General features: G+C 36.4%; 1 protein-coding gene across 1 annotated transcript; it reads right to left on the bottom strand.

Moving 5' to 3' along the window:
• Positions 1 to 37: 37 nt before the first annotated feature.
• LOC136816933 (WD repeat-containing protein 37-like) lies at positions 38 to 4986 on the bottom strand. The gene is made up of 14 exons (XM_067073273.1): positions 4624 to 4986; positions 4157 to 4306; positions 3737 to 3795; positions 3347 to 3491; positions 2896 to 2967; positions 2739 to 2783; positions 2534 to 2625; positions 2259 to 2358; positions 1924 to 2040; positions 1694 to 1835; positions 1477 to 1549; positions 1165 to 1229; positions 860 to 974; positions 38 to 612 (listed from the first exon to the last, which is right to left on the bottom strand). Exons 1-14 carry the CDS (start codon positions 4826 to 4828, stop codon positions 493 to 495), a joined length of 1500 nt encoding a protein of 499 aa, XP_066929374.1. The 5' UTR covers positions 4829 to 4986; the 3' UTR covers positions 38 to 492.
• Between the last annotated feature and the right edge of the window lie 9489 nt (positions 4987 to 14475).

The raw sequence follows: 14475 nt of genomic DNA, 5'->3' as shown, positions 1-14475 counted from the left end.
TTTCAAAAGGATACTATGACGATATTTCGAAACAGCGCAAAACTACCGATTCGTATTTCAGTTTTAGCAAACAATCTCGTTCTCTTGTAAATATGAAAACAAAATGACGGATGATAAAAGAAAATTCGTTCTAAATTCTCCTAAAATATATGTTACAAACTAAAGTACCTATTAACATTTTTATGTACAAAATAAATCCTAATTATCAAAGAGTCTTCAAATAAAAAAAGCAATTGAATCTAAAAATGAATACGCACTTCAACGAATAGTGAGGGAGAAAGGTTAAAATTGGCTTCATCGGAAAAATCAGGAAAGAAGGGCATCGTATAATACTTACCAAGATATTGAACTAAATCTCGTTTTAAAAATAAAACTTCCTTATCAACATTAAAAATACCGCGAAAAAGCTTCTTTCCAAAAATCGAAGGAGAAAAGATCCATCCATTATTGCACGGAGTTATCATAAAACAACTTTGCTGATGACGATTTGCCTTAAAATCCAACTTTCCATCCCAAAATCTGTTTATCAAATCCAGCCGTCAAAAGATTGACGGGTTTGTTTGTATTCGTGTCGTCATGCCAACAGGTGGCGCAAACGATTCGACGGTGACCCTGTAAGAAGCATGATGAGAGAAATGTACTTATAATATATAAATATTCGAAAAAAACATAAATTAAGCAATATGAAGTTTACGACTTAAAAACCGCGTGCACCTTATACAGATATTGGCTGGTGGATTATGAAGGAGTTCTCTAGCTGATCCCTCTATTATCAGGGAAAAAGGTTCTAGAGATTTTTACGGAAAATCAGAGAGAATTTGCGAAAGAACGTTTTAATGCAGCCAAGAATCACTCTTACCTGTCGATGACGTCTGGGTAGGCGAGACATACGATTACCAGCCAAATCATAAAGCCGCACGTGTCGATTATCGTGAGGAATGGCGATGATGTTTTGAGCAGGTGACAATGATAACCTGATAAAGAAAAGAGGAAAAATTCACAAAGATTTGTTTTTCTCAACACTTCAAATGAAAACAACCAAAAGCAAAGTAGCCTGTGCCAAACTCTTCTTCGCTGACTGAAAAGATAAGGTTTTTTTTCTTCAAAAATATAGAAAACGCCCGTGGGCGGGGTGGTACATGCAAAAGCCAAGTAGACATATACCTGTTAATGGCGGAATCGAGGCGTATCGTCGTTAGGGGAGAACGCATGTTTTTCAAATCCCAAACCTGAAGTGAAAATATCATACACATTCGTTATTTGTCGATGGTTTCTGCTGTTTTTTTTTTGTCTTCGAGACACGTGCAAAGCTGGGCCAATACTTTATCTGTGAGCTACGTTTTGAAGGTTTGGAAGCATTACTTGTCTTGTACATAGATACCAAAAACTCAAAAAAGACAGTATAATAGAAGTTAAGATTCAGCTCTTTGAGGGTAATATTTCAGTCTGCATCAAAAGGAGCATGGTCAAACTCACCTTAACTGTTCGATCGTCACTTCCACTCACCACGTGATCCGCTTTCGTCGTGAAAACTGCTGACGTCACCGTGCTATAATGAGAAATGGAAACGAGGCTATAAGAACTACTTGCTATCACAGTAGAATTTTCACTGGGATAATATTTAGAGATAATACGTCATGGTTCGCTCAGTCAGGCTCAAAGGTAATAGAGTTTGAAATTAGTTCACTCATACTCAGTATGGCCCTGGAACACGTTCACAGAATGCATGTAAGGCTGTCTGAAATCCCATAAGCGAAACGTTGTGTCTTGTGATGACGTCACTATCAGTTTGTGACTGCTGTGTGTTGAGGCGTGAGTGATCTCCAGCTCGTGGCCTGAAAAAAAGAAAGAAAAGAGATTTACCGTCGGTGAAAAAATAAAAGATTCCACGTAAACTCGTGACCATAACAAACTTTTAATTACCTTCCATAGTATAAAATGCGGTGGCTTTTTCGACATCCCACAGTTTGACCGTTCGATCCCATGAAGCAGTGACGATCTGACTTCCATTCTCCCACCAATCTGCCACCGCTATCGGACCTGTGAAAATGAATCGGAAAAGTATTATTGCTATTATGATATACTACTGTATACTATCCTTGTGGGTGGTTTACCATTCCGGTGAGATTTAGACTTTTTTGGCAATTCTTTTGGTGAGGTCTAACTATGATAAGAAAACTTATGGTACCTTCTCTAGTGAATAAAACAGTAGAAGAACCTTCTCTAGTGAATAAAACAGTAGAAGAGAGATTGCGAACCTTCATGTTGCGAGAATTCGACGGAAGAATGTTTGATTTTCATGATTTGTTGATTGTCCGTTCCTTCTCCTTCGTCTTCTAAGTCGTCCTCTCCTGAGCCCTACAAAAATCAATCAGTGAATGAATGAATGAATGAATCTCAGTCCTTCGCTGAAAAATTTTCAACCCGCTGAAAGACTTACTCGCAGCCCTTGTTGAAAAATATTCGCTATCATTTCCATTGTTAGATACTATTCTTATAAATGAGAGCACGAGTTGGCAATATAAAAACTCACAGCAGGCGAGTCAGAATTTCCTTGAGGAGAGCGACTTCGAACATCAGATAAAGGGGGAATTTTCCAAATATGTGCATTACCATCTCCTGAACCTGCAAGAGAAGAAGTGAGCATGGGTTGGTGAAAAGGGTTGATTATGGATTGATAATGTCAGTAAATCTTTATAGAGAAAAGATAAAATGGAATGAGAAATAGTTTGAATTACCTGTACAAGCTAGAGGTTCTGTAGGGTGGAAGCGAATCGAGTTCACTGAAAAAGAAAGTAAAATAAATTGCAGGACTTATACAGGAATAATATACACATTATTTACACGTTGTAGTTAAACTTCACAATGACGAATAAATTAATAAGAGTTACGAACCTGATCCATTGTGAGCCATGTAAGTGATCAAACATTGACCTGTCTCTGCATTCCATAACTTGGCTGTTCGATCTAAAGTGAGAAATGATGCATATTAAACTTACAAGATAGTCATTGCTCCCATTCTCTTGTGAGATATACAAAATGAAATATATCTTAGAGTAAATGTTGAAATTCGTTGAAAGTTCTTTTTAAAAATTCATGAAAGATATCACTTGATGATCAGTATTCAAGATATGCCCCATTGCAATTTCTTCCATGGACCCAACAGCTGATTGGTTGAAAGTGACGTATTGAATGATTTTACGTCACAACCAATCAGCTGTTCAGTCCACGATGTAATGTTAGAAGAAATGGTATATATCACGAATATCTGGCGTAGATAAGAATATTCTTTTCATCTGAGCAACTGTAATGATCAAGAACATCCAAGACAAAGACAAAGTGAAACCTGCAGACGCCGTTCCGATGAGAAAAGAGTTTGTTTTTTGCGAATCCAAATCCCATATCCCGTCTTTGTGACCCGCATATTTTTGTACCATGTGACAAAAGACATTTCCTCCTTGACTGTTTGGTATTTTGAAACTGGACACAAGCTGTTCGAAAACGAAAGTGGAAAAATTTGGTGTCAATTTTAGTTTGCGCGATTGTCATGCAAAATGACAGACACAATAAAGAAACTAGTGTTGACTTATCACAGATAGTTGGGCGGGCGATAGAATTACTTCTTTTACTATGACATATCATTATTCAAGATAAGAGAATTTTTTATAATATTACATAATCTTAGATAGTATCATTTGGAGTTAATGCAATGATTACGTTATCATTCGAAAGATACCTTGCTAGTGGAGGCTTTGTATCTTGTCTTCAATTTTTGTGACATCAACGAACTGGCCGCTGTTAGAAAAAAAGAAACAGGTCATATTGATGAAGAGTCTACAGATCATATTCTGGGTTCTTAAAGAGTAACTTTGAGAAAAATGAGGGAAAAATCTTTTAAATTTTCAAACCTAAAATTCCCATCAGACAAGACGGGGGTGGCTCGTTTTAATATCTAGACAATGCGTCGATGAAGTTGATTTACAGGTAGTCGCTATGTAAAACTTCCCATTGTTTGGGGGTGAAAATATAATTTGAAAGAAATTCACATCTTTTCAAAGGTAGACAGAACTTCAAACAAACAGAAAGAAGCGAAGGTTAATCCTCGTAGCCCAAAATATTTCTAGACGGTAAAAAATGAAAGAGAATGCCCACTCACATTGTTTTTTGTTTCCCTTTGAATAAAAATCATTGGTGTCCAAACCAGCGTAGGAATCGTTATACGTCGGTATTTTGCTGTCCGATTTGTCGACTCCGTTTGCAACTAACTGTTCATATTTTTCCGTCAGAATATCAACTTTCTCGTGTACTGAAAAACGATAAGGGAGAAACGATAATACCACGTGTAAGGGAGAAGTAAATGCGCCAAGATCGAAGAATTGCTCTTAAAGGTTTTATTTTTGCATGAGTGTTCCCGTTTCATATCAAACACATATTTCATATCAGGACAGTGTCTTCCTCCACATCCGTTTCAATCCAATGTGAAAAAGCTTGTGAATTAAAATTGATGAGTAGGCAAACGACATCACTCTTGTTAAAAAGCAAAACCTTTTAACCTAGGTTGGATCAAAAAAGAACCAAAGAAAAGAAAAAACGAGTATCTATCAATGAAAAAACAAAACTCACATTCTTGATTTTGATGATGAAGTTTTTGGAATTCTTTCTCGATTTGTGCGAACAAACTTTGTAGTTTACTCTGGTACGGCGGAGGGGAACTTTCTTCTTGAGTTTGAGACGTTCGATTATTCTCTTTGGTGGAGCTTCTCTTAATTCGGAGTCGGCGTGGCTTGTTTTTGCCGGATTGTGAGCCGTTACTTTTCTCTTTGTCCATATTGTTCACTTCTGTTCAAACAACGTATAGCGATGCTCCTAACGAAGATCTCTACTCACATTTCACGACACAGTCTCTTCAAGTGATGTTCCCATGTAACAAAATCTCAAACCTTTGTTCGTAATTTCTAATTCATTTTTTTTTCTTTTTCTCAAACTGAAATAAATATCGAAAGTTACAAAAATAACGATTAAAAAGGGAAAGGAAAGAAAGATATAATTAACACAAGAACAAAACACACTTCAAAATAAAACAGAGAGTTTTCGTTCGTTTCCCATTATGCCGTGTGTTCCACCCATCTCCCTCTAATCCGTGAATTGTTACACTCCCACATCAAAGATGTGTTCAGAAAAAACTGATTTGAAAAGCAGAAGGTTCCTATTCCCACTAACTAAAACGAAAACTTTCTTCACACAAAACGTCCTTCGTCACGACGAACCAAGACATCCTTCACAATTTTTGACGTGACGAGAAATAAAGTTATAAACTAAACAGATTAAAAATTTCGAAAAGTATTAATATATCAAAATTTCCCTGTATTCAACACACAAACCTTCTCCTGTTATTAATTCAAGAAACAGATTCTTAAAGATAACGGTTGAGAAGAAAATTTATCTCAAATTAAGCAATCATCATAAATCTTATAAACGAGCGATTTACGTGCTTCTCCTATTTGAAACGAGAAAACCATCCAACCATTATTTGGCAGACAAAAAATAGATAGCGGTCAAAACACATCATAGTTGGCAGGTCAACTACAAACAAAATGTTTGCCCATCAAACATATTAAAAGATCTCGACTTCCACTAAACAACAAAAGAAAAGGCTAGACCGTTCATGACAGCTTGATGAAACAATTTCGCCGTCGATTGAAAGTCAAAGAAAAAGACCACTGCCAATAGAATACAAATTTGAGATTGAAAGTTAAGCAAAGAGAACGATTGTATGATAGTTCATGAGGTTAAAAGAAGGCTATAAAAACTCCTTCATGTAGAGATGAGGAAAGAAAAGATAAACAGTTTGAAGGAAGTTTCGTGTAGCGCGATCACATAGTGTTGAAGCTCGACGTCAATAGCAGGTAAGAAAAAAAACAAGGCATCGCATAACAAGTATGATTATAGAGTATAATCTAAAGACAGAACTGAATTTTCAAAATCCATACAATTTCATCAAACTGCTCGAGTAAAATTCCCTACAAAAATATTATAAAGTACTAAACTTCTCCAAATATCCAGCCCAATGAGATTCCTTTTTGTAAACAAACGTTATAAACAGTCAGCACCGTATCCCTCTGATATCCAAAACACAAAACAGACGAAGTCTTGTCACAAGGAACCATTGTCATTTCCAATTCTTTCGAAGGAGAAGAGAATGATTCGTCAAAAGACGTTCAAAGCAAAACATTACAATCCTCTGTTATGATGATGATGTGGTCTTGCGGTCTGACAGACAAAAATATCAAACTGTCAAATAACTTTTGTTATGAAAACTTACACTTTTGCTTTGCTAAAGATAGCTCCTATGATAACTTTAAGCTGACAAAGAAAAGATATTATCTAACTTGCTAAAAACCAGTTTCGTTCCTTTTTAAGTTTCCGACACTTTATCTTGCATAAAATATCTTGAGGTCTTCAAAGATGGATTTGTTTAGTGAACGAACTGACATGGGAAAACATCAGAAAGATATTAATAGCTAGAAGGGACTCTAAAAATAACGCAGAGTTCACTCCTTATGACAGCGCACATGAGATGGATTAACCAACGTGAATGAGTAACAAATCACTAAAACATTCGACCGGTAGAACGATCAGCGAAAATAAAGGAGAAGTTCTTTCTTTGGGAGAAACGAGTAAACACCAAAACCAGACAAAACAAAAACGGAAGGAGTTGGTCACAAATCATTTAGTTAGTGGAACCGTGAGAGTACGAATAGTTTATCACAAACAATGAAATAAACTACAAACGAAATGATATCCAAACTGAAAGCCAAATAGTATTCCGTCTGAAAACAAAACATAAATCACTTAACTAAAGGTGTTGTCATTCTGAAAACTCGTGGAATGAGAAAGGACGAACGAATCTCATCAATCAATCACTGCAATCACTTAATGACTTTAGACCTCTTAATGAGTCATTTAACAACAACGAAAACCTCTCAAATCATTCATAAACTTAATTGGAAGTAAAATAACCATGGCAAGAATCGCATAAAGGCTCTTTTTACATTTAAAGCCTTTTAAAGCGATGGTATAACTTTAATCGATTGACATAACTTTCTTAAATGACGAGAATCGATCGGCTTAACCAAAAGGTTGTCACGAAATAGCCAGCTTCTCTTTTCAAACGGAAATATTTTGCTTGCTTTTGTATTTGTAAGATATACAGCACACAAAAACGAGACTTTCTTTAATGAGGGAGCATCAGGTAAACATCTTGATTCACTCAGGCCTTTCCAGATATTTTTAAAGCATCGACAGTGATAGAGATCCCCAAGATCCCTAAAACAAATATTTCGCAATAAACATAAAGCTCTTCATTTTAAAAGGTGTTTACATTTATGAAATATTTTCCAATTGTCACTAAATATAAAAAAAAGTCTTTTGAGGTCAGATTTTTCAAAACACAGTATACTAAAAAAGTTAAAGCAAGATAAACCAGATAGTACCCTCGCTTGAATAATGAAATTAAAAGTAATTTTTTAATAGTCGAGTATTAATATAAATAAGTAGTAGTTTTCCTTAAGAGAAGATTGGCATATAAGGGGCATTTGCAACGTAAGGATAGGAATGTGTAAGTTTCCCTCAAATATGGGTAAAAATTCTATATATTAATACGCTAAACATCGCTAAAACGTGTGTGTTCACAACGTTTTGTAAAAAGTTTTCGAAAATCTAACAAAGCTCTACAAAGCCTCCTCTTCATGGCGTTGAACCATTACTTTATGCAGATTTCCTACTACTAAACTAGCTTTGAGACGCCAAGATACTGTTTTCTATACAGGAAGTTTGGAGCTGGATGGGTTAAAATCAACCTTCTTCCCGAATATTATTTTTCATTTTGAAGAATTCTTATTCAGATGCTCTTTAAAACTTTCTGTTTACAATAGCAGCTCCCTATCACTTTCAAAATTTTTCAAAGTCTTTCAAAGTCACCCTCGAATGTCCAGCCGCGATGGCCAGCGGCGATGGTCAGCCACGATGGCTAATAAAGATCTAAAAAATAATTCTTCCAAGCCTTTTCTTAATTGTGGTTAAAAATTGCAAAGCAATGTAATCTTTTTTCATCTTTCTCTCCTATAATCAAAATAGTATCATCGATTGGCAGCTATCTTTCTACTGTTAGAGTTTTTTAGATGTGTAGTACACTGGATTGGGACACGCAGCGTGCGACGCTGCGCATAAGGCTAGTTAAAATTTATATCTCGATTGGTTGACAAAAAAAGGAAGGTTAAAAATCAAGGTTTTGAGAAAACCCTTAACAAATGTGATGCCCAAGGTGGAACCCAAAACTATCACCCGGTGTCACTAACCCTGCACATAATGGAAAATTCTGAAAGATTTTGGGAGAAAATATTGTTAAAAATATTATTAAATATTGCCAAAACCAAGCATTTTAAACATGACAGCAAGATTGTCATTGATTTGAAAAAGATTGCATGTACTTGCTTCTCTTTTCAGTGTTTAAAAAAAGGCTGTCACTCGTTTTCAGCCTTCTTTTGTGCGTCCAAAGGATTAAAACATATCAAATTATTCTTTTAAAAACCTATGTGTCGCAAACAGGAAGTTTGAAAAAACCCATCTGTTAGTACTCATTTTCAAATTCTGAAAGAACGAAAAGATATTATCTTGAACATTTTTGTTGCAAAAGAAAGCTGAATAAACTCTAGCTGAGAAGCTCAGCCTACACCGTCTATATAAAAAAAGTCTTAACATGTGCACCACTGGACTTGTGGCTGATGAACAATGTGAACAATGAATTTTGCCTTATGTTTTACAATGAAGTGAATACAGTGACTCTCATGTTGTCTTCTGACCAGCCGCCAGAACCCTTGGAAAACCAACGAATCCGGCTAGACTTGGACTCACAACCATGCCATTTGCGGGCATCGGGTCCATATGGAGCCAGAGGACAGGCTAATAATAATTTGATTGGAAATTGGCGAATCTGATCGGCTACCTTATCAACGGCCTTTTTTGGCATGAAATTCAAACCACTCTACACAAATTCAAACAAGGTCAGAAAAACTCTCACTGAGTATCTCCAAATGGGATATTTTCTTAGGTGGTGTAAGTTTTGGTTAGAAAGTATGGATCTCCAGACTTCATCAAGAAAAAATATCTATGTTACAAATTTTTCCTTCCTGGAGATATGAGATATGAAAGTTTTTTTTAATCCTATTTTTGTTACTGCCACACATCCAAGCTTCAACCTCTTCGAAATAATTTAAAATCATCAAGCTAGCACATAATTTGGGAGAGTTTGTTGAACAGTTTTCAAGACAAGCAACTTGTTTCATTGCTCAAAATATTTGGTTCAGCAGAAATGTTTTCATTTGATTGTTGAGAGAACTTTTGGATTGTTAGTCCTCTGAAAGTATGACAGCAGTAACTGAACCTGCATTTCAGGGAAAGATCTACTTGAAGACAATCTACCCTGCACCAAGTCAGTATAGCCCTAACTCTTCATAAAAAATTTAGGAGAAGCGCATAAATTTGGAATTTGTACCCAATGCTGCACTCAAGCTAAAGTCCTGCAAAAGCGGGACAAAAATCAGTTTTTTGAAGTTTACAAAAAAACAACACAGAGACAGTTAGGGAAGCCATCCAGGGATTCTGCCATTCTATCAGCCAGCAAAAACTAAATGACACTTGCATGTAAACTCAAGTTAATCAAATTTATCAGTTTATCAAAAAAAACCGAAAACATTACTATTTCCCAAATTATCCTCCACAATGAGGGCGCCCTTTTGGATCTATTGTAAAAGCCATTTAAAATGGTGGACGAAATTGCAAAAGACAACCTGCCCGCTGCTTTGAGTGTGATAACGCCAAAACACCCAAAATGATCATCCAACATAGGAAAAATTAGTTGCCACGTGAGTTAGGTCATGGTTTCAGTGAACATCAATAGTTATAAGAATTTCTGAAATGCTCAACTTCAGTAGACTTTGAGCTGCTTTCAGTGCTTCATTGAAAAGCTAGGGTGTTTGTGGCGACGGTGTTTTCATGTAACTAATTAGATGCTGTTTTCAAGCGGTAAACGAGCAACATAACACAAACATAAAAAAACTGTTGATACTGATTCCCTGTGACGTCATTTTCACCTAGGATGGCCTAGGTGAAAATGATCAGCCATTTTTTAAGAGATGATAGAAAGAATATGTACATGATGATAGCTGTTTATCTTAGGATCTTGAAGTTGATCAGGTAACTCTCCTCATCCACATTCTGTAGATGACTGATGTTGTTTTTTCTGAAAGCTTAATTTCCTAGTGTGACTAACAGAAATATCAAAAACCAAACTGTGAAATAGAGCAGATAGGTCTCTTGAGGTTTGCTTGACGATAGTCCCTAACTGGATTTTGCCAAATCAGCCTAGCTATTAAGTTAATTCCCAGGCTGCTGGAGATGATTATCAATAAGTTATTGTGACCAAGGTATACCAGACACAATCAATCTAATCCTAACTTGTCAAACCAATCGAGCAATCGAAATAATCAAACTCCATTGAAGGCTTAAAGTTCGAATAAAAACATATTAATCAATCTCAAAAAGATTTTTTTTAAATTTGTGAGTGTTTAATCGAGTTTGATCAATGGGTTGCGGTTAGATCAGTTTGCCGTATATCAGCTTCTGTTCAAAGCCAAATTTACATTCGTAAATCCGAAAATTACTTCCGATAGCGAATTACACATTTGTTTTATATCCTTTAAACATCAGAGGCGGCGTGGGCAACTTGCAACAGAGGGGCTACGGACTTATTGACTCAGAACTTACATTTGAAGAACACATTGCAAAGCAAGTCAAAAAAGCAAACGCGATACTTGGCATAATCAATCGAGGATTTGTAAATATGAGTACAAGTACATTTAAAACATTGTATTGTGCGTTTGTTCGCCCGCATCTGGAGTACGCTCAGTCAGTATGGTCTCCGTTTCTACGTAAACACGTAAATCTGATTGAAGGAGTACAAAGACGGGCAACAAAACTTGTTCAAAAATGTCGTGATATGTCTTATGAAGAACGATTGCGTGAATTAGATCTTCCTATGCTCGAGTTTAGAAGACACTTTTGTGACATGGTCCAACTTTACAAGCACATCAACTATTAAGAAAAAGATACCATCCCAAACAAGATAGCCCGTCGAACGCGACCAAACAGAAGGCACAACTTTGAGATGATTCCAAACTTTGGAAGCGATGGACTCCGTGGTGTACAAACGAATTCCTTCTTTTATCGAACTATACCAACCTGGAATAAATTGCCAAAAGATGTCGCTGAGGCAAAGACAGTCAAAGTCTTCAAAGAAAGACTCAACACTGCATGGAGTAAACACCTGAAAAGATTCAACACAAGACAATTGTAAAATACGTATAATCACGATCAGTTCCAGAGGCCCTCGTGCGCCTAGAACTTTGTTACATTATAATAATAATAATAATTTGGCCGTTAAGGGGGGGGAGGGGGTCGAACATGTGCCGTTAAGGGAAGGTCGAAAATCTCTTTAGGGGTCAACTCACCACATATCAATTCTTTTCACCAGAAAATATTGATTTTTGAGACGTTTATTCCATACAAATGTTACTTTCCATATTTCTTTTCCTCCTTTTATCAACTAAGATCTGCTAAAGTCACATACCTAAAGTATTCACTTCGCTATTTTTTAGAATAATTTTAACCAAAACAAACGACCCGATGTTTATGTCTCGTGTTCCATTTGTTTAGACGGTCCGTGCGGCCCTGGAATTTCGCAGACGGTCGGTTTTTTTTCTTTGAAATGCCACTATTCTTTTGATTATGATTACGGAGATAATTAATTTGCGCAACTTTCGGAAAAAAGTTTAGAAATTATCTCCGTTATTTTTAAAATGCAAGCTGAGCGAAGCCGTAGCGATATTAAAGATGGCTGACGAAACAACGATGAAAGTGAAGGAGAAAATTTAGAGTTTCATCGATTTTTGACAATTTTTTAACTTTAGAGAATTTGATGGCCGTTAACGTAGAGGGGGGGAGGGGGTCAGAACCATAACGGCCAGATGCCGTTAAAAAATTCGAAAGTTGGATGTCAACGGCCCCTAAGCACTTCTTTGAATCATCATTCGCTAAGAGTTTTTGTTACTTAACCCACATTGAGTCCCGTTTGAGTTTTTTCATGTACCCTTATTGAAATTTTCAAGTCGAAATTCGGCGACACGGTAGGGCCAATACCCCAGAGAGCCGAAAATAAGGTCCACTTTTAAGGTTCACACATACGTTGCGCACATTGAATTTGGCAAATCAAAGATAGATGGCGGCAAGAGATTTTGTTGATTGCCGACTTGATTCTTTGGGATTTATTAGATTTTAAAAACCCGACAAAATCTACTACCGACCGACCGACCGACTTACAAGTGTTACGCGTAAGCCAAATCGCGTATTACGAACAACCTCTAAATTGCCGAGTACAGGAGAAAAAAAACGAAATTCAAAATGGCGGCCAAGGCCACGATGATAACTATCAAAAATCTTCGTTTTTCATTCAGCTATTGCAGCTCAATAAATCAATGAAATAATTTGAAATAAAAAGTAAACAAACCTTGAACCTTTCATGAATCCAAATAAATAAAAGTATTCATCTAAAGTGAAGATTACATTTCAAAATAAAACGATTTCCAAACCAACCTAAAGTAAGTCTCTGCCAACTAAAAACTTCTCTGCGGGGTCACTGACAAGGAGTTACGACTTCAGACTTTAGATTCCAATTCTTGTACAGGCTGCAACTACATTGCCAAATGATATGTATTACAAAGACTTCCAATTGGGTCCATAAGTTAAGAAAATGAGATTATCTTATAGCACGGGGGTTCTGTTTATAAAAACAAACTTCAAAATAAAATTGTTAATGAGCTTGTTACTTAACATATCACTTACTTACATAATTCATTTATGATATAACACCCCTTTCTTAAATAAATGGCCTCTTAAAGTCTTTAATGTTTGCCGCAAGAAGGAAGAAAAATTTAATTTGACCCCCGGTTTTTCTCTCGTTTTCTAGTCATTTCGCGCGTGTTAGTCAGTGTAGACCTAAAGCTCTAAAACAGCATCTAATAACATGAAAACCAGAATATAATTCTTCAATGGGAATCAAAACTATAAAGTGCACTTACAAACATCAATTTGTCAGATCTAACAAAATTAATAACCACACTGTCATCATTGACAATAAAACAAACGATTTTCTGTCAAGAGCCTTGTAAACATTCCAACAACTTCCATCGAAATGATCTATCACAGCTCAGTCTACCATTTTTAGCGCGGTTCGTGGATTGAGCCGAGAACGCTCCGCGAACTCCTGCGCGGGTGAAAAACTTCAATCTGCCAATCATAAGAGTACGCGAAGCGATTCTAGCTTTACGATAGTGGCGCGGGTCATCAATGGATAGTATTCAAATATCATTATCCCTTTATTTTCATTCCTAGAACTTTTGCAAAAAAAAGGAAAAATAGAAAAGTTGTATTTTTTACTGCTCTATTCACATACTGAATTTGAAAGATCTTCTATGTGGCGTTTTTTTGCAAACTTCAAAAAACTGATTTTTGTCCCGCCTTTGCGGGACTTTGGCTTAAGTGCTCGAGTGCAGCATAGGGTACAAAGTCCAAACATGCGTTTCCCGTAATTTTTGTGTGAAGAGTTAGGTCTATACTGTTAGTGTAGACACAACTTTAATCCGGGGAAATGAAGCGTTTTCATTGGTCTAAAATCACAGATGGTCACGTGACCAGAATTTTTATCCAGGGAAATGCCGTGGCCGCAATGTTTTGCTTTAGTGAGATTGACCATTTTGTTGTTTAGATTTGAGCGGGCGAAATTCCTGTACAAACCAAAATATGGCTTTGTTGGAATACCGGTTGAAACACTTGTGGACTGACTGGATTTGAAGTTGTTTTATGACGCGAACAGAACATATTTTAGATAGTCGCCAAATGCAGATTCAAAAACTTTTTTGAGATCCTTTGAAATATGCAGATTCACCGACAGTATTTATCGAATTACCAAAATACCGACCCAAAAAATTCATTTTACCGTCACTTTTCCCTTAAGAACACGGAAACACCGACGCAAAAAAGGGTCAATAGCGACACACCGACAAACCCGTACGTCCCCCTTTTTACAGAATTTCAAAAAATATGTTAGTTTTGGAGATATATTGAAAAGTTTAGACATTGGTAGTTCGCGTTCGTGTTTCGCGTTCCCAAACCAAACGCACGTGTGGTAAGAACATGTTCAAAAATCTGAGGCAATGCATTGGACATCTCAAAATTCACTAAAATCGGTTTTTTGCTATAAAATTGACATTTCTCAACATTGGGGTCTGAAATTTTCAGAAAAGACCCGCTGCAATATTTAAAATGATACCGCTTTGTCAAAATGTCAAAATTTGCATTCAG

The sequence above is a fragment of the Clytia hemisphaerica genome, unplaced genomic scaffold, assembly GCF_902728285.1.
Source record: "Clytia hemisphaerica strain Z4C2 unplaced genomic scaffold, Clytia hemisphaerica genome assembly, whole genome shotgun sequence".
Taxonomy (NCBI): Eukaryota; Metazoa; Cnidaria; class Hydrozoa; order Leptothecata; family Clytiidae; genus Clytia; species Clytia hemisphaerica.
The sequence above is the reverse complement of the archived record's forward strand: the minus strand, read 5'-3'. Positions and strand labels throughout refer to the sequence as shown.

Coding starts and splice junctions, on each gene's coding strand:
- LOC136816933 (XM_067073273.1), bottom strand. CDS start 4,828: ATGGACAAAGAGAAAAGTAACGGCTCACAATCCGGCAAAAACAAGCCA. Junction 4,307..4,623: donor TCATCATCAAAATCAAGAAT/GTGAGTTTTGTT, acceptor ATCGTTTTTCAG/TACACGAGAAAGTTGATATT. Junction 613..859: donor TACCCAGACGTCATCGACAG/GTAAGAGTGATT, acceptor TGCTTCTTACAG/GGTCACCGTCGAATCGTTTG.